General features: G+C 36.8%; 1 protein-coding gene across 1 annotated transcript in view; it reads right to left on the bottom strand.

Moving 5' to 3' along the window:
• The window catches only part of LOC306849604 (lipoxygenase homology domain-containing protein 1-like), a 41,369-nt gene extending 22,185 nt beyond the window's left edge, over positions 1-19,184 (bottom strand). The window contains exons 1-20 of the mRNA XM_079384767.1: positions 18,926-19,184; positions 18,551-18,618; positions 17,001-17,124; positions 15,543-15,793; positions 14,535-14,670; positions 14,299-14,459; positions 13,431-13,517; positions 13,218-13,353; positions 12,981-13,135; positions 12,001-12,161; positions 11,692-11,768; positions 10,388-10,584; positions 10,102-10,294; positions 8,736-8,896; positions 8,333-8,654; positions 7,015-7,166; positions 6,631-6,761; positions 3,242-3,387; positions 2,597-2,701; positions 2,352-2,480 (exon numbers count right to left, since the gene is read on the bottom strand). Of these exons, the coding sequence (XP_079240893.1) occupies positions 2,352-2,480; positions 2,597-2,701; positions 3,242-3,387; positions 6,631-6,761; positions 7,015-7,166; positions 8,333-8,654; positions 8,736-8,896; positions 10,102-10,294; positions 10,388-10,584; positions 11,692-11,768; positions 12,001-12,161; positions 12,981-13,135; positions 13,218-13,353; positions 13,431-13,517; positions 14,299-14,459; positions 14,535-14,670; positions 15,543-15,793; positions 17,001-17,124; positions 18,551-18,601 (2,875 nt within the window). The 5' untranslated portion in view covers positions 18,602-18,618; positions 18,926-19,184. The remainder of the gene's footprint in view (positions 1-2,351; positions 2,481-2,596; positions 2,702-3,241; positions 3,388-6,630; positions 6,762-7,014; positions 7,167-8,332; positions 8,655-8,735; positions 8,897-10,101; positions 10,295-10,387; positions 10,585-11,691; positions 11,769-12,000; positions 12,162-12,980; positions 13,136-13,217; positions 13,354-13,430; positions 13,518-14,298; positions 14,460-14,534; positions 14,671-15,542; positions 15,794-17,000; positions 17,125-18,550; positions 18,619-18,925) is intronic.
• Positions 19,185-19,580: the final 396 nt, after the last annotated feature.

Raw genomic sequence — 19,580 nt, 5'->3', positions numbered from 1 at the left:
TCTGGAAGCAGCTCTTTTAGTAGTTTAGACGGAATAGGGTCTAACATACATGTTGTTGGTTTAGATGATTTAACAAATTTATATAATTCTTCCTCTCCTATAGTAGAGAATGATTGAAATTGTTCCTCAGGGGATCTATAGTGCACTATCTGATGCGATATTGTAGCTGACGGCTGCATGGTTACAATTTTATCTCTGATAGAATCGATCTTGGAAGTAAAGTAGTTTATAAAGTCATTACTGCTGTGCTTTTGGGAAATGCCAACACCTGTTGATGCTTTATTTTTTGCTAATTTAATGACTGTATTGAATAAATACCGGGGGTTATGTTTGTTTTCTTATAGAAGAGACGAAAAGTAATCAGTCATTGAGTGACGTCAGTCTGCTATGAATCTCATCACCCCGGTAAGCAGGGAGCGGACCAGAGCATATTACAGTGCCTGACATCGTACTTGCAAGTTCACACACCTCTTTAACATTATTTTTAGTGATCTCCGACTGGCGAAGGGGAACATCATTAGCACGTGAATAACAATCTTAATGAATTTATGTTTAACATTAGCCAGCACTTTTAAATTTGCCAAGATGTCAGGCGCTCTGGCTCCCGGTAAACAATGGACTATGGTGGCTGGTGTCTCTATTTTCAAGTTCCATACAATAGAATCGCCAATAACTAGAGCACTTTCATCAGGTTTCTCAGTGGGTGTGTCACTGAGTGCGGAGAACCTGGTTGATGTTCTGATCGGAACGGATCAGAACGGACCCGCGACTAGGCCGCCTCACAGTCACCCAGCTGCCCTGCTGCACAGGCTCAACCGGAACCGAACAATGTACAGGACTCCCTGAGCTAGTCGCATCCAAAGCAGTATCACCAGCCCTCACATTTCTTACTATCCTCAACTAAAGTTTGGATGCGTGTCTCTAATTCTGAAACCTTCTCTGTCATCACCACCCCTGTATACGGGGTGGTGATGGCGCAGGGGATAAGACACATGCCTTTGGTGTGAGAGACCCGGGTTCGAATCCACTGTGAGACACCAATGTGTTCCTGAGCAAGACACTTAACCCCTAGTTGCTCCAGATATATATAGCAATTGTAAGTCGCTTTGGATAAAAGCGTCAGCTAAATGAATAAATGTAAATGTAAATGTAAATGTCAGCCTAACTATTTCCTTGCATTTATCACATGTGAATCCCTCATCGCCGACAGAGAGAGATAAACTATACATGTGACATGAAGTGCAAACAACAATAGCAGGAGAAGAAGCCATTACTCACCGTGACTGATGAATGATACCAACTTAACTTACCACTTACCACTGTTGTTTGATGAACTCGTGAAAAACGGAGCGAGAGAGGAATGAAAACGGAGCGAGAAAAAAGAAAACAATAATAGAAACGCGAATGGAACCGTGAGTAACAAGCTAACCAGCTGATGCACTGCACTCACGGTTTTAAAAAGCGAACGATCAAATTAGTTAGATTAGTTTGATAGATAATACCAGAAATATGGTGGGAATTAAGTTATATATTATCACTTTAAACAACAGAGAGTGAAAGTAAGGTAAAGATTCAATAAAAAAGCGGAGCTACAAACGCAAACCTCTCAGCAGCACAACAGACAGGGACAAACTGAAGCAATCGATCCCTCTAAGCAATCTCAAAATATTTAGTGAATTGTGTGCTTCTAATTTTATAGCAACAGTTTGGACAGGATCCTTTTCTATTCTAACATGACAGTGCCTCTGTGCATAAGGCAGGGTTAAAAAGACATGATTGATTGAGTCAGTGTGGAAGAACTGGACTGGTCTGCAGAAAGCCAAGTCCTGATCCCAGCTGAACACCTCTGGTGTGACTCTGTTCTGTCCAAACTGTTGCTATAAAATTAGAAGCACAGAATTCCCTAGAATATCATTATATGCTTTAACATTAGGATTTGTACTCATGGAAATGACTGAAGTAGTGAAATGACTGTTCATTAGAAGGAGGGTACTTTTGGCAATATAGTGTATGTGAGCACCGTTTCAGATAATACATAATACATGGGAGAAACAAGCAACGTTTGATCTCAATTTAATCACTGCTGTCCAGGAATGTAAGAGGTTCATTTGTGATTTATTCCAAATGGCTCGAGAACAACAGCTGCCATTAAGAGCGATGTGATAGGATCGTTTCTGTACCTTTGCCAAAGCAACTTAATACCAGACAGGTTGCTAACTGTTTGCAAGCAGCTTTTAGAGGCAGTCGAGCGAATCCTGTCTAAACAAAGCCTGATTCAAACCCAGCTATCACTCAGTCCATGATCACATTTAGACGTGGTTTCGGTCACATTTAATGACCGTCACACTCACCTGAGTTGTCATGGCCAATTCTCAGTTTCTGGAGTTCTCCGAGATCAACGGCCTCCACGATAAATTCATCGATCATTCCTTTCTCAAACTTGTTTTTGTGTGATTTAGAGGCTTTCAGGTTAATGAGTCCTGTTTAGTTCATGAGGATAGAGGGAAAGAAACCAAGAAAAGCCATTTGAACAGTTAGCAGATAGTGTGAAGAACACTCTGTATTTCATTGAAGTGATGATTGTGTGTATTTTCACCTGTGTCGTCATTCTCTCCATATAGAATCGCAAAGACATTGGCATCTGTTCCTGCGTGTTTCTTTTCTCCAGTCTTGATCCTCAATGTGTATGTTGTCGACATTGCTACAAACAAAACAAAAAGAATAAGAAGAAAATAAATGTTTATTCAAAGTACTTGGACTGACAGACAAAACTGATCACATTTTTATAAAATTTGCAATCGTTTGCTTTAGACTGAAATTAGAAGTAGATATGATTTCAATATAATTTCAGCAAAAATGTTCCAGTTACAAGCTGAATTGCTGGGGAATAAGATTTATTTTTTAATTAAAAATAACAACACAAATCATACAAACAACATTTTTTTTTTTTTTTAGATTATTCAAATTTTATTAAAGATACCACAAAGTTCTCCCAACTTGGTACATAGTTATGTGTTAAAAATCCTTTGCCATTTTCTTTTCATCAAGAGCACAAAGCAATAAAAGTAGTGTGTATAGAGATCATTGGATTCTCGAGAGAATTTGCTGAGATATGTTTCCAATTTGTAAAAATTGTTCAAATTTTCATTTTAAGTTCATACTGAGCAACATTTAATAATTCAAGCCTATGTAATATATTTTTAGATCTTCTATGACATAAAACTATTTTTTTTTTTTTCACCTTTCTGCTCCAAACCCAGTGTGGCCCCAGACTCCTCCTCATCCTCGTCCTTCCTCATGAAGGCCTCATCCACAGGAACCAGCTCTCGCGCAATCTGACCATCATCTTCATCAACCGCCAGCCAGCGGTTACAGGGGAAGTAATACCTGAGCGTAAGCCGATATGAACAGCTAGACGTGAGACGCGTTCATTACGTTTCTGCGTTATGTGACAGTGTGTTTAAGCGCTCATTAATAAATCGACACATGCAGATCTTCATGTGATCCGTTTTCCTGAAGTGATATCTGTGTCTTTTAATGTAGCTGCTGGGTAATTTTGGGTGTTTTAGAGTGTTGCTATGTGGTTGCTGGGTTGTTCTGAGGGGTTTCAGATTGTTGCTATGTAGTTGCTGGGTAATTTTGGGTGTTTTAGAGTGTTGCTATGTGGTTGCTGGGCTGTTCTGAAAGGGTTTAGAGTGTTGCTATGTAGTTGCTGGGTATTTCTGAGAGGTTTAGAGTGTTGCTATGTAGTTGCTGGGTAGTTTTAGGTGTTTTAGAGTGTTGCTATGTGGTTGCTGAGCTGTTCTGAGGGGTTTTAGATTGTTGCTATGTACAAACCCGATTCCAAAAAAGTTGGGACTGTACAAATTGTGAATAAAACAGAATGCAATGATGTGGAAGTTTCAAATTTCAATATTTTATTCAGAATACAACATAGATGACATATCAAATGTTTAAACTGAGAAAATTTATAATTTTAAGGGAAAAATAAGTTTATTTGAAATTTCATGGCATCAACACATCTCAAAAAAGTTGGGACAAGGCCATGTTTACCACTGTGTGGCATCCCCTCTTCTTTTTATACCAGTCTGTAAACGTCTGGGGACCGAGGAGACAAGTTGCTCAAGTTTAGGAATAGGAATGTTGTCCCATTCTTGTCTAATACAGGCTTCTAGTTGCTCAACTGTCTTAGGTCTTCTTTGTCGCATCTTCCTCTTTATGATGCGCCAAATGTTTTCTATGGGTGAAAGATCTGGACTGCAGGCTGGCCATTTCAGTACCCGGATCCTCCTTCTACGCAGCCATGATGTTGTAATTGATGCAGTATGTGGTCTGGCATTGTCATATTGGAAAATGCAAGGTCTTCCCTGAAAGAGACAACGTCTGGATGGGAGCATATGTTGTTCTAGAACTTGGATATACCTTTCAGCATTGATGGTGCCTTTCCAGATGTGTAAGCTGCCCATGCCACACGCACTCATGCAACCCCATACCATCAGAGATGCAGGCTTCTGAACTGAGCGCTGATAACAACTTGGGTTGTCCTTGTCCTCTTTAGTCCGGATGACATGGCGTCCCAATTTTCCAAAAAGAACTTCAAATTTTGATTCGTCTGACCACAGAACAGTTTTCCACTTTTCCACAGTCCATTTTAAATAAGCCTTGGCCCAGAGAAAACGCCTGCTTCTGGATCATGTTTAGATATGGCTTCTTTTTTGACCTATAGAGTTTTAGCCGGCAACGGCGAATGGCACGGTGGATTGTGTTCACCGACAATGTTTTCTGGAAGTATTCCTGAGCCCATGTTGTGATTTCCATTACAGTAGCATTAATGTATGTGATGCAGTGCCGTCTAAGGGCCCGAAGATCACGGGCATCCAGTATGGTTTTCCGGCCTTGACCCTTACGCACAGAGATTGTTCCAGATTCTCTGAATCTTTGGATGATATTATGCACTGTAGATGATGATAACTTCAAACTCTTTGCAATTTTTCTCTGAGAAACTCCTTTCTGATATTGCTCCACTATTTTTCGCCGCAGCATTGGGGGAATTGGTGATCCTCTTGCCATCTTGACTTCTGAGAGATACTGCCACTCTGAGAGGCTCTTTTTATACCCAATCATGTTGCCAATTGACCTAATAAGTTGCAAATTGGTCCTCCAGCTGTTCCTTATATGTACATTTAACTTTTCCGGCCTCTTATTGCTACCTGTCCCAACTTTTTTGGAATGTGTAGCTCTCATGAAATCCAAAATGAGCCAATATTTGGCATGACATTTCAAAATGTCTCACTTTCAACATTTTATATGTTATCTATATGCTATTGTGAATAAAATATAAGTTTATGAGATTTGTAAATTATTGCATTCCTTTTTTATTCGTAATTTGTACAGTGTCCCAACTTTTTTGGAATCGGGTTTGTAGTTGCTGGGTATTTCTGAGCGCTTTAGAGTGTTGCTATGTGGTTGCTGGATTATTCTGAGCATTTCAGAGTGCTGCTATGCAGTTGCTGGGTGATTTTGAGTTTTTTACGGTGTTCTGAGGGTTTTTAGAGTGTTGCTATTAGGGCTGGGAAAATAAATTGATGCATCGCAAATCGAGAAATTATTCAGCATCGATTCTGATGCATCGCGATTCCTCTGGAATCGATTCTGAGCTTAGTTTTGAACGGCAGTACTCTGCTTGTTTCCAAATCCTAACACACACTTGAACCTAAAATAATCATTCATAAAATTCGAAAAGGTTGAAGCGAATTACAACGGTGTTCACAGTGGGCTGTGTTTACATTAATCTCATAAAAAAGTGCCATAAAAGCATTCTGAGCTGAGGTGAAATTACATGACTCAGCTGAACGCACAAGCGCTCTTCAGCACTTCATGAGCATTTGAGTGTGTGGATAAAAACTAGATTAGAGCACCATCTGCTGTTAAAATCTAAGCTCAGAATCGATTCCAGAGGAATCGCGATGCATTCTGAAAATCTCAGAATTGATCCATGAATCGATTCTTTGTCAATTTATCATCCCAGCCCTAGTTGCTATGTGGGTTGCTGGGTAATTCTGATTGCTTTAGAGCAGTGATCCTCAAATCTGGCTCGCGAGATCCACTTTCCTGCAGAGTTTAGCTCCAACCCTGATCAAACTCACCTACCTGTGATTTTCTAGTGATCCTGAAGACATTGATTAGCATGCTCAGGTGTGTTTGATTAGGGTTAGAGCTAAACTCTGCAGGAAAGTGGATCTCGTGAGCCAGATTTGAGGATCACTGCTTTAGAGTGTTTCTTTTGGGTTGCTGGGTTGTTCCGAAGGGTTTTAGAGTGTTGCTATGCAGTTTCTGAGGTGTTCAGAGGGGTTTTAGAGTGTTGCTATACGGTTTTGTGGGTTATTCAGAGTCTTTTAGAGTGTTGCTATGCGGTTGTGTTGTTCCGAGGGGTTTTAGAGTGTTGCTATGCAGTTGCTGGGTAATTTTGAGTGTTGCTATGCAGTTGCTGGGCTTTTCTGTGGGCTTTTAGAGTGTTGCTATGCAGCTGCTGGGTTGTTCTGAAAGGTTTTAGTGTTGCTATTCGGTTTCTAGATTGTTCTGATATCTGTGTCAGGCCAGAGTCTAAGGAATCAGTCTGAGTGAACTCACGTGGTGTCATCTTTAGTGTCCACGATCTCCACCCTGTCCAGGTACCAGGCTGACTGATGGCTGTTATCGTGACGGATCCTTAGTTTCTTCAAAGGCCCCAGTTCCACAGCTGTGATGGAGAACGTGTCCTCCTGTAAATTGAAGCAACACATAACCCTGAATCTCCTTCCACAAACATGAAGAAAACAATGACACGTAAGATTTCAGCTTGGGTCTGTCAGGGTGGCCTCGATTCAGAGGAGCATATTCGATGTGTGCGGTAAATAATTGATCGGCTCAAATTATGAGTAAGACTATACGACTACATCTACTGTGAATAACATGAGGGATCGTGTCAGATTTCCTGCCTTCCATGACTGGTGTTCATCTGGTGTTTCATCTCACCTGTCCGCGTTCAAATTTGTTAAGATGATTGGACTTTCTCAAGGGTCGTTCTCCAGTATCTCCATTCTCTCCGTAGATGTTGATGAGCACGTTGGCATCACTTCCGGCCCCCATCATGTCTTCCGTGAAGATGTGGACCTCATATGTGTTTTCTGAGGAGGAACAGATTATGAATTATTAAAACAAGAAAGGATTTACCATGATTTGATCAATGATACTGCAGCTGTAATCTGTGATTTATGCACCATAATACACCAGTATTAATGTCACACTGGATTCTTAAATCTGAAAGAAATATTAGTGGAGTTTTCCCATGTAAAACTCACTGCCTTAATTCTAGAGTGTTGAAATTGGTTGCATGTGGTTGCTAAGGCATTCTCTGTGGTTATAAAGTGTTGCTATTCAGTTGCTAGGTTGATTTGATGGGTTTTAGTATAGCTCTGCAATTGCTAGGTTATTCTAAAGGGGCTTTAGAGTGTTGCTATGCGGTTGCTAGGTTGTTCTGAGTGTTTTTAGAGTGTTGCTATACTGTTTCTAGGTTGTTCTGAGTGTTTCTAGAGTGTTGCTATGCAGTTGATTATTCTGAGTGTTTTTAGAGTGTTGCTATGCAGTTGTTAGATTATTCTGAGTGTTTTTAGAGTGTTGCTATGCATTTTCTAGATTATTCTGGGTGTTTTTAGAGTGTTGCTATGTGGATGCTAGGTTGTTCTGAGTGATTTTAGAGTGTTGCTATGCAGTTTCTAGGTTGTTCTGAGGAGTTTTAAAGTGTTTCTATGGAGTTTCAAGGTTGTACTGAGTGTTTTTAGACTGTTGCTATGCATTTTCTAGATTATTCTGGGTGTTTTTAGAGTGTTGCTATGCATTTTCTAGATTATTCTGAGTGTTTTTAGAGTGTTGCTATGCATTTTCTAGATTATTCTGAGTGTTTTTAGAGTGTTGCTATGCATTTTCTAGATTATTCTGTGTGTTTTTAGAGTGTTGCTATGCATTTTCTAGATTATTCTGAGTGTTTTTAGAGTATTCCTATGCCGTTTCTAGATTATTCTGAGTGTTTTTAGAGTTTTGCTATGCCGTTTCTAGATTATTCTGAGTGTTTTAGAGTGTTGCTTTGCAGTTGCTACTGTAGGTTATTTTGAGTGATTTAGAGTGTTGCTATGTGGTTGCTGGGTTTAGTTGCTAGGCGAGTGTTCTGAGTGTTTTAGAGAGTTGATATGCAGTTGGTTCATTATTTTGAGTGTGTTTTAGAGTCTAGTGATGACTGACATAGTCAAACGTAGTTAACAGAATCGCATGATCAATCATTGGTAGGTGTCTGTACCCTCCAGCTCCTCATTGTCCTCCGGCAGAAGTTCCACCACCATCTCTCCGTCCTCCTCACCAGAAGCCAGCCAGCGATCACAGGGGAATACGTAGGTCAAGACCACCTCACGCATCTCCTCACCGCCTTCCTCATCCTCATCCTCATCGCTCTTCTTTTTCTTATTCTTCTTCTTTTTTTTATCTTCTTTCTTCTCTTTGGGCACCATGGCCATTATCAGACGCTTGATCTCCACATGGTCCAGGTACCATCCGGCTCCTATGCCCGAGTCATCATGACTAATGCGGATCTTGAAGATCTTCCCCACATCTTTAGCCTCAATCTGTTCGATCAGACGTCACAGATCACTATGACACTGAGTGAGTGTGATGATGATGATGATGATGGTAGACATTGAAAATACCTTGAATATTTCTGTTGCTCCTCTCTCATAGTTGTTTGACCTGCTGCCGATTTGGAACACCTCCGTCTTTCCTTGATCTCCGTAGATTTGGAGAAAAACATTGGCATTTGTGCCACCAACAAAGACGTCCCCGGTCACAACCGTGATCTCATAGTTTATCACTACAGGACAATGACACAAGAACGCAATAGTACTTCATGCTTCTAACAACAAGAACATGCAATATTTATTCCAATACTATAAAAAAATAATATAATATTATATAATAATATGCGACCCTCTCTGTGATATCCAGGCTAAAGTCTCAAAATCTAATTATGAGATCAAAATTTGATTTCACCCATTAATTTCACTATGATTTAAATCTTTGACATGGTCTTACTCAGTCAATATTAAAGATATCAAGGTTATATTTTCACAGAATGTTCTTTACCTTATGAAGGATGATTTTATATAGAAAACAGTAAATCACCAAAAAATTACTTTAGCTGGGTTTTCACAGCCAGGGTGTGCGTGTGTGTGTGTGTATATATATATATATATATATATATATTAGTGCTGTCAAACGATTAATCGCTGTGTATATTTTTATGTATATGTAAATACAAACACATACATGTATATATTTAAGACAAATATGTTATGTTTATATATGAAATATATTTAAATATAAAATATAAGAATATAAATATATAAATGTATATGCATGTAAATATTTCCAAAATATATGCAATATGTGAGTATCTATATATAAAAAAATAAATATACACAGTAAAAAAAAAAAAAATATATATATATATTACATATTTAAACATTCTTAAATCGAGACACTTAGGCCTATTAAGTCTTGTTTTCTGAAAAATTGATAGAATTTTTGCTTAAAACAAGAAAAAGGAAAAATCTTCCATTGGGATCAGAACAATAAATGTAATCTGTTTTGAGAGGTTTTAGAGTGTTGCTATGCGGTTTCAGGGTTTAGAATGTTTCTATGCAGTTGCTAGGCTATTCGGAGAGTTTTTAGTGTGTTGCTATGCAGTTGCTTCATTATTTTGAGTGTTTTAGAATGTTGCTTTGTGGTTTCTTCTATGGTTTAAAGAATAAAAATATCTGCCAGAAAAAGTAGAGTGAAAAACTTAAAACAAGATTATTTTTCTGACTCCAATGGCAGATATATGTTCTTGATTTGAGCATAATACATTTTTAATAGAACAAAACTTAATATCTTAAGTCATTTTGCTTCTCAAGTAAATGTATGTTGATTTACGAATGTACTGGAACCAAGGCAAGGCAAACAAGGCAAAAATGCTGAGGTGTGCTGTGTGTTTTCAGCAGGGATCTGCTATATAATAACAGCATGAGCGTTTACATTGTTCAAGATCCAGTATTTCACTGGGGTAAATCTCCACCTCCGTCTTCCCATCAGCCTCGTCTTTGCACAGCCAGCGGTGACTGGGGAACATGTAGTGTTTGCCGTGATTTGGCACCATGATCTGAACGCTGTCCAGAAACCAGCCGGCACGCATCCCTTCATTAGTGTGACCGATCAGGAGCCGGTTAATCTAGATTTGAGAAACACATCTTCATGAGTTTATGAGGTGGTTTAATATGTGTCTGTTCAATATAATACAGTACAGGTGGGAAAGCACACATACCTGCCCGATGTCAGCGGTGTCGACGGTGAAAACATCCACCCGGCCAGCCTCAAAGTAATTGCGCAGGTTGTTGTCTGAGACCACGAGCATCATTCTGCTGGTGTCTCCCTTCTCACCGTAGAACTTCACAAACACTTTAGAGTCTGAACTTCCTCCACTGACGTTACCCGTCTTCACTGCGATGTGATAGCTGACGTCTGAAACAGACATTTCTCATATTCAGCTTTCATATGTTCTAAGAACTGAAAAGGCTCATTTGACCTTTGTGCTGAATTCTAGTTTTCGGTGAAACTGGGGTTCCCCTGAACAGTGAGGGGGTTTATGAGACAAGCTAATTATTAATTGAAATAAAATAAATAATAATAAAACACTTAATTCATTACGTCACAGAAATGTCAAATTGAAGACAATTTAATATCAATAAAAATACAAATTAAATCATAAAAATATAGAATGTAAATTAATCATTTTAAATTAAAATGATATAAATAAAAACCAAGTAAACATTTATTAAATCACAAAAATGTAAAATAAAAATAAATACTTTAAAAATAAAAACTGTCAAAATAAAACACTCACTAAAAATTCATTAAATTAAATACCTTTAACACAAAAACGGTCAAAATAAAATACTAAAACTTTAATAATAAAAATATAGAACTGAAAATTTAAAATTAAAACTATCAAAATAAAAATAGTAACATTTAATTAAATCATAATGCAGAATTGAAATAATTGTACAATTAAAACTATAAAAATAAAACACTTCACTTAAAAACACTTCACTTCATGTGAAATTTTAAACTTTTATAAAACTATAAAAATAAAACACAAATTCAGAAATCATAAAAATGTCAAATTAAAATAAATATCAAAATATAACACTTACTAAAAATAATTAAATCATAATTTTAAAATAGCAAATAATCATATTAAGATACTAAAAATTAACTAAGACGTAAAAATGTAAAATAGTAAATAAATAATCATAATCATAATGTAGAAATTATACAAGTAATTTTAAATGAATAACGAAATACTATTTTTTTTAAATGAATAACGAAATACAAAAAATTAAGTAAATATATAGAATTGAAATGAATTATTTTAAAATAAACAATCAAAATAGAATGCTTATTAAAAATTAATGAAATCACAAAATATAATACTTAAAAGTCTGACAATCCCTGCTCTACTGGCTTAATTAGATTACACATTAATATTTTAATTTAAGATTATACTTAATTAGATGTCTTTCACATCCAGCAGGTGAAAACCAAGATATGAAACAGGAGAAAACTTACTGTAAAGTCTCTGTCCGTCTGCTAATGGCACCAACTCACGAACAATCTGCCCGTCGTCTTCACTGCGGTCGAACCATCTGAACAGATGACGGAGGATGTGTAAAAAAAAAAAAGACAAAAAAAAGACAAACATCACTCAAGAATGACCTATTCTGTGAATTAAAGGGTTAATGTGTTCTGAAGATGAACGAAGGTCTTATGGGTTTGGAACGACATGAGGGTGAATAATTAATGACAGAATTTTCATTTTTGTGTGAACTATCCCTTTAAACCAGTGCTATGGGTTCCAGTTAATGGATTGACGGTAACCTGTTGCATGGGAACTCGACGGCCTGTGATTCGGCCTGGCCTTCTTCTCTGACGATTACTTTATCCATGAACCATCCACAGCCTCCACCACGGCCGTCGTGACCGATTCGCACCCTGCGCACCTGCCCGATGGACACGGCCTCGATGATGAACTCATCCGCCTGTGACAAACACACGGAACACCAGCTAATAAAGTTTGCTTCCCTAAACATTCTATTTTAAGGTTTGTTTTTGGTTAGACAGGAAGGTTTTCTCCTTGGAAACAGAACGTTTGTAGAATGTTACTCTAACGTTATTGCCTAGTATAGCATATAGCGGCATGGAAGTTGGATTTATCAATTTGATTAATTTCTACATTTCAATAAATGCTGTATTAAACTAATATCAGAGTTCTGTACAAGGCATTACACAAAAACAACTTTGTAATTGGAATTAGTTTAAAAGGTTGTAAAAATAGTAACCTAAAAATAGCCATTAAGGAACGTTCTGTATATGTTATTTTATAACCTCCCAGCAATATTCTATAAAATGTTATTTTATGATTCCAAAATAATAACCTAAAAAACATTTGGGAATGTTCTGCCTAAGTTATTTTTAATTATTTAAATTTAACCTCCTTGCAACTTTCTGGGAACGTTATTTTATATTTGCAAAATAATAGCCCAAAATTAACCATTAGGGAACGTTCTGTCTTATATTTAGGTTATTTAAAAATAACCTCCCTGCAATGTTCTGGGAACGTTATTTTATGGTTCCAAAATAATAACCCAAAGGAACATTGTAAGTTATTTTAGTTTTGTTTTTTTAACTAACTTCCCTGCAACATTCTGGGAACGTTATTATTTGGTTCTCCAAAAATAATCAAACGGGAACCAAATACTAACGTTAGGGGAACGTTCTGTGTTTGCTGGGCAGGGTGTCAGAGAGACAAATGGACAAACACAAGCACATCATAGAAGCTGCACAGAAACGCCACTAACGTTGCCCTTCTCAAACTTGTTGACGTTGTTTTTGCAGTTGATCAAAGCGCGCTCGCCGGTGTCGCCCTGATCCCCGATCAGACACAGAAACACATGGGCGTCTGTTCCTCCGCCGCTCACGTTCCCTGTGTACACTGTGATGCGATATTTGATAACTGGAGAAACAGAAATATCCATTAGAGAGCTAAATGATCTTGTAGATAATGTTAACGATAATAATAATGCGTGATAATGTACGTGTCAGAGGTTCTGGGATGAGATCTCCAGTGGCTGGAAGCTCTCGCACCACCTCGTTATCTTCCTCATTAGCATCCAGCCAGCGCTCACATGGGAATTTAAATGTTTCCTTTGTTAAAGTTTTCATTATGGACATCTTAGGAGACATACAGAAGACTGTTATTCTGATATCAAGTGTGAAGCATTAAATGCAGCAGCATCTCATGCTCTTACTCGACTCAAATGCCAGCCGGCGAAGGGATTTCTCTTCTCATGCCAGATCCTCAGTTTAGTCAGCTTCCCAAGATCTGGTAGTTCAATCTGATAAAACAGATGACAAATGAATCATATTCAACACAGATCAGATGGTTTGAACTGCTGAAATGCATAAACAATGACAATCCATACAGCAAACTAATTCCTGTCCTTTTGACATTTGTTCAAATTTAATTAAATTTAAATGAATACATAAAATTAATGAAATTATAAAAATTATTTAAATTAAAATTAAATATGCATTCAAATTAAATAATAAAACTGTAAGAAATAAATGACTTTAAAAGTAAAACGATTATAATAAACATACTAAAAATTTACGAAATTATAAAAATAAAAATAATTAAAAAAAAATAAAGCAAATCAAAATAAACATTTACCTAAATGACTTAAATCATAAAAATGTAAAATTAAAATTATTAATTTTTAAATTTAAACAAATCAAAATAAAACACCTACTAAAAATATAATAATTTATATAATAATATAAATGACAAAAAACTAAACTAAATTACTAAAACTTTAACTAAAATTAAAATGTAAATAGAAAATATAAAAATTAACTCAAATACTTTAGAAAGTATAATAATAACACAGATTTCAGATTTACATGCAAATCTTTGTGGTATGAAAATGAACTCAATTTACCAATTTTTTTAATAATATAGCAGAATGACTATGTACAACGTCATATACAGTAAAATGTTTAAATTGTATATAGCCATTTCTAAAACACATCAAAGCCTGATAAATAATATGTATTTTTTTCCATTTGGCAGCGTCTCCCCACATCACCATATTTTTATCCCTAAAATGTCAGATTTACCATGAACTTGTCCAGCTGGCCCTGCTCAAAGTTATCAGTTTTGTTGTCGAGTCTCATCTCGTCCGACTTGCCCTTCTCTCCATATATCTGGAGTAAGATAGACGCGTCTGTTCCTGCTCCTGGAAGCTCTGAGGTCCAGATCCAGAGAGACCAGGGATGCTCTGAGAAGCAGGAGATCCGTTTAACCTCACAAAACCTGCAATCTGTTTCTCTCTCACATTATGAGCAATACTCACTTTTTTGCCTCTTCTGCCGGAGCGACACCATTTCATACAGTTCCCTCTCGATGAGGCCGTCAGCCTCGTCCTCATCCAGCCATTTAGAGCAGGGGAACGTCTGCTCGATGCCAGTGAACGGACAGAAGATGACCACCTACAACACAAAAACACAGACAAATTACGCATTTAATCACACAGCATTTTCAGTTTAGGACAGAACAGGTGAGTAAGGGAACATATTTCAACTAATAGATATCCCCATACCATATCACAGTACATTAAGAATGGCCAGATATGAGCTTTTCTTGCAATTACGACTTTTTTTCCCTCATAATTCTGAGTTTTATTGTAATTATAAGTTTATACTGTATCTTGCAATTACGACTTTTTCTTGCAAATATGAATTTATATTTCACAATTAAGTTTTTTCTCAGAATTGCAAGAAAAAAAAGACAATTGTGAGACATAAACTTAGAATTGCAAGAAAAAAAAGTCAGAATTATGATAAATTAGCAATTACTGGTTTTTATTTTTATTTTGTGGTGGAATCAAGCTTCCATAGGAAATACTGTTAACAGACAGAAAACAAACACATTTTTTAGGAATAAAATGCTTTATAAATCAGTGTGAATTATGCCTGAACAAACCTTCAGAATACAGAGAGGAATAAAATTGCTAAGTTTTGGTGTTTGTAAGAGAAAAAACTCTTTGAAGATATGGATTGGAGACGAAAACAGATAAAGTGCAATAAATCTACAGACGTAAATAGAGTAAAAAAATAAACACTTATATGTGTTTAATGGATGTTTTCTTTCCACTAGTCTGAAAAAAAGACATGTTACGGAAGCAAAATAGATTAAAATGTTAAAATCAGCCAGCCTGTTGCTTGTAGTGTCTCGCCTTAATAATCTTGCCTTAATACTTGCATTATTTTAAAGATGATTTTTGCTGGTTTTTCCAAACTAAATGCCAAATTGAAATGATAATCAGTGGTGAAGTTTGAGCTATGGAGGACAGAGCCTTGACCTTGTCACAGTACCAGCCGGCATTGACTCCTCCGTTATCGTGACCGATCGTGACTCGGCTGAGCGGACTGAGCAACGCCGCGATCTCCACGTTAAAGATGTCGGTCAGGCCGCGCTCAAACTTCCCTCCCTCCAGAAAGATCTTGCCGCTGTTCTTCATGCCTTTGGAGCCGTGCATGATCATGTGGATTTTGGAGTTGGTTCCTGCACCTCTGATCTTTCCCGTCACCAACTGAACGTTGTACACGATGCCTGCAAAAATATATAATGTGTATATGAAGAGTTTATTTGCAAAAACAGATAACAGGGTTTTTTTTTTATTTTCAAAAATCATGTTTTTATTATGTTAGTTAGTTGTGTTTTTTAGTTATTTTTTAACCTAATCAAAATAACCAGACTGCAGTTTGATTAACTGGAATGCACAATTAAAAAACATGATTTTTGAAAATCTGTTTTTGCAAATGAACTCTTCATATATATATATAAATGTAATATATAATGTTATGAGTCCAGACTGAATCATAAAAGAAGAGCTTTCTTGAAAAAAATATTTTCTGTGCACCAAGACTGCATTTATTTGATCTGAAATACTGTAAAAATGTGAAATATTATTTGAATTTAAAATAAGTGTTTTCTATGTGAATATGTGTTAAAGTGTAATTTATTTCTGTGATCTGCAGCTGTATTTCCAGCATCATTACTCCAGTCTTCAGTGTCACATGATCTTCAGAAATCATAATAATATACTGATTTACTGCTCAACAAACATTTCTGATTATTATCAATGTTGAACACAGTTGTGCTGCACAATATTTTTGTGGAAACCATGATATACAACCATTCAAAAGCTTGGAGTTAGTATATTTTAATCATCAAGGATGCATTAAATTAATGCAATGTTACAAAGGATTTCCATTTCAAATAAATGCTGTTATTTTGAACTTTCTGTTAATCTGTGAATCCTAAAAAAAATAAAAGCATCACAGTTTCCACAAAAATATTGGGCAGCACATCAGCAGTAAATCAGTATATTATACTGATTTCTGAAGATCATGTGACACTGAAGACTGGAGTAATAATGCTGAAAATACAGCTGCACATCACAGAAATACATTACACTTTAACACATATTCACACAAAAAAGCTGTTTTAAATTGTAATAATATTTTACAATTTTAACTGCATTTTGATCATATAAACACAGCCTTGGTAAGGAAAGGAGACTTCTTTAAAAACATAAAAATAAATCTCACTGACCCCAAACTCTTGAACGGTATTTTAAACCTAATTTATTAAAGCATTTAAGTCTTCAGATCAAATAATTCAGTCAGGTTTTTCCAAACTTTTGCACATTTCTATACACAGTCAACAGTATGTGATGCTGATGTTGGTTTTTCTGAAGACTGTATGAGGGGCTTTTGTCTCTATGTTCATTTTAAGCGATATTTTGCATGTTTACCGGTGGGTTGACTGCCTCCAACCAGAACATCTCTCTGTATCTTCCCATCATCCTCATCGATGGCAAACCAGCGGCTGATGGGAAACTCGTACACAGCCTTGTTTCCCAAATCATCCACTACGACCTGAAATAAAAGCAGACAGCAGAGATGAACGCTGGGTTTCCGTGTGAACAATCTATGTGCATATCTATCTGAGGCGGCGGCTCTCATCTGCAGGAAAACCAATCCAGTAGAGTAGTGCGGTGTTTCCTTTCAGAGGGGATAAGGTGACAAGAATGACCTCATCCTGAGAGATGTGAGGTGAGGTGGAGCGCAGCTCTCCAACAAGATGGAAAACTTTGATGTCGGCTTGAGAAAGCCTAGTCTAAAAGTTTGAAGGCGCTGTAAAAGTTTGAAAGAGTTCAAAAGTTTGAACGTTCAGCACAATTTTAGCCCTTAACCTGTTACCCTGCGCCCCTATTTTTGAGCATTTTGTAAAAAACGATATAACCAAATAAAAATGTCTGTAGCTCTTGAACCCTAAGGTCTATATTTAAAAATCTGGTGTTGTTTGAAACTAGACACTTGATCCTTTGTTACTCTAGAGTCATAATAACTCAAAATTAGTATAGCAATAGAGTAAAACAAGGTAAAATATACATGAAATTGACTCGCGATATGTTTTAATGAAGCTCACTAAGGGAAAAATGGATGAGACTTTCATGCCAAAGGCCTGAAAACACCATAAAGATAAAGCTGAACATCTGACCATGTTTTGATTCAAATTTGAGGATGATACTCCCAAAAATGTAGTTTCTGTAAGCTTTTATTTAAAAAAAATCTAGGCGTCCTTTCAAAAAAGCCATTTGGAGACCCCAAATAGACACTTTGTAAACAAATGTCCAAATGAGTCAAAACTACATAATACATATATGTATATCAATTCAGAACTGCTCTGCCCACCAAAACACACAATAAAAAACTATTTCTGAACAGCATTTGTAGTGCTGACTCATTTAGTCATTTGGTTAGTCTACAAATGGCATTTTTGAAAAAAAACGCCTAAATATTTCCTGAAATAAAATATGAAATAATAAATTTTTTATAGGTAAAGACTTACAGAAAGTACATCTTTATGGTATTTCATTTCAAGAAAAGCTTTGGAAAAGTCATTTGGATATTTTATTTCAAGAAAAGTCTAGGAATCCTTTCAAAAATGCTATTTAGAGACTCCATAAGACACTGCATACTACATATGTATATCAATTCAGAACTGCTCTACCAATGAAACCACAAAAAAACACAAAACTATTTCAGAATTTGAACATAACTAAACAGTCTTTATTCTGAACAATTCCAATAATGAAAACAGTGAACCAAAACAGATTTGATCATTTTTGAACTAGTGAAAACACAAAACATGCAAAATACATTGTTTTTACAACATTTGTATTTTTTATTTATTTTATATGGTGAATATTATGAATATTACTATTTTACTAATATAGTAATAGATTACTATTACTAATATTACTAAATAATAAAAAAAAAAACTATTTACAGTATTTACAGTGGAGGAAGACGCTCTAGCAGCCACTAAAATGGTTTTTTTTCTGACCATCTGGATTCACCAGACCTCTGAAAAGACAGGGAAGAGTGAGAGAAAAAGAGTGAGAAAGTGTGTAAGCAAAACAAATCAAACTTGCAACACTGTTTACATTTTGTACACACACACACACACGCGCGCACGCACACACACACAATAACCGGGACATACCCACAAACAAACACACCCACCCACCCACACGAACAAAACTCATGTAATCCCCTCATATTATCCCTCTCCGTTGTCATTTTTAGAATCTAAAACAGCTAACATGAAACAAAAGCTGCAAATACATGATAAAGACACATAAACATTCAAGAGGAGGGTGGAGACACTTACGTGCTAATGCTATCCACGCTTCCCAGCGATCTCAGCGCGTATTCGGCTACTAAATTAGCCATTTTTCTCCCCACGTCCTCCAAAACACCACCAAACGCCACAGAAACACTTCTCAAGTCGAAGATCCACGATGGAGAGATTCAGATGTGAGCTTTGGACAACATCTGTTCGCTGATAGCCAGTCTGTGTAGCGCTGCGACGCCATTATGTGTACGCTTCATGCGTAACCCGAGAGCGCACGAAAACACACGGACAATACGCCGAGCTATTCTCTAAACAATCTTACGTAAACTATTCAAACTGTCAATCACTTTAAACGTCCTTGTGGTTGGCTAACACTTCCATCCATCAAAACTGTGCTGGCGAGGCATTGGCTGGGTTCAAACACCCCTATTGTGATGTGTCCGGATTGACACCTCGCTGACCCATTCACGGACGCGCTTACTGTCCCGGGTTATAACAGCTCCTGCGATTGAAGGAGAGAGACGAGGGAGGGCTATTCTTACTCGGAAGAGACGATTCTGCTGGAAATAGATGGCGTTTCAAAGCTGGAATACGAATTATAATCGATATTTATTGGAAAATGGACGCTATCGATAACTATAACTCGAATCGCTTATGTAAACAAAGGAGGATCTATCGTGTTTTCCCCTAT

Source organism: Barbus barbus, assembly GCF_936440315.1.
Source record: "Barbus barbus genome assembly, chromosome: 29".
Classification (NCBI taxonomy): Eukaryota; Metazoa; Chordata; class Actinopteri; order Cypriniformes; family Cyprinidae; genus Barbus; species Barbus barbus.
Note: the sequence above shows the minus strand (reverse complement) of the source record. Positions and strands in the feature narration are given on the sequence as shown.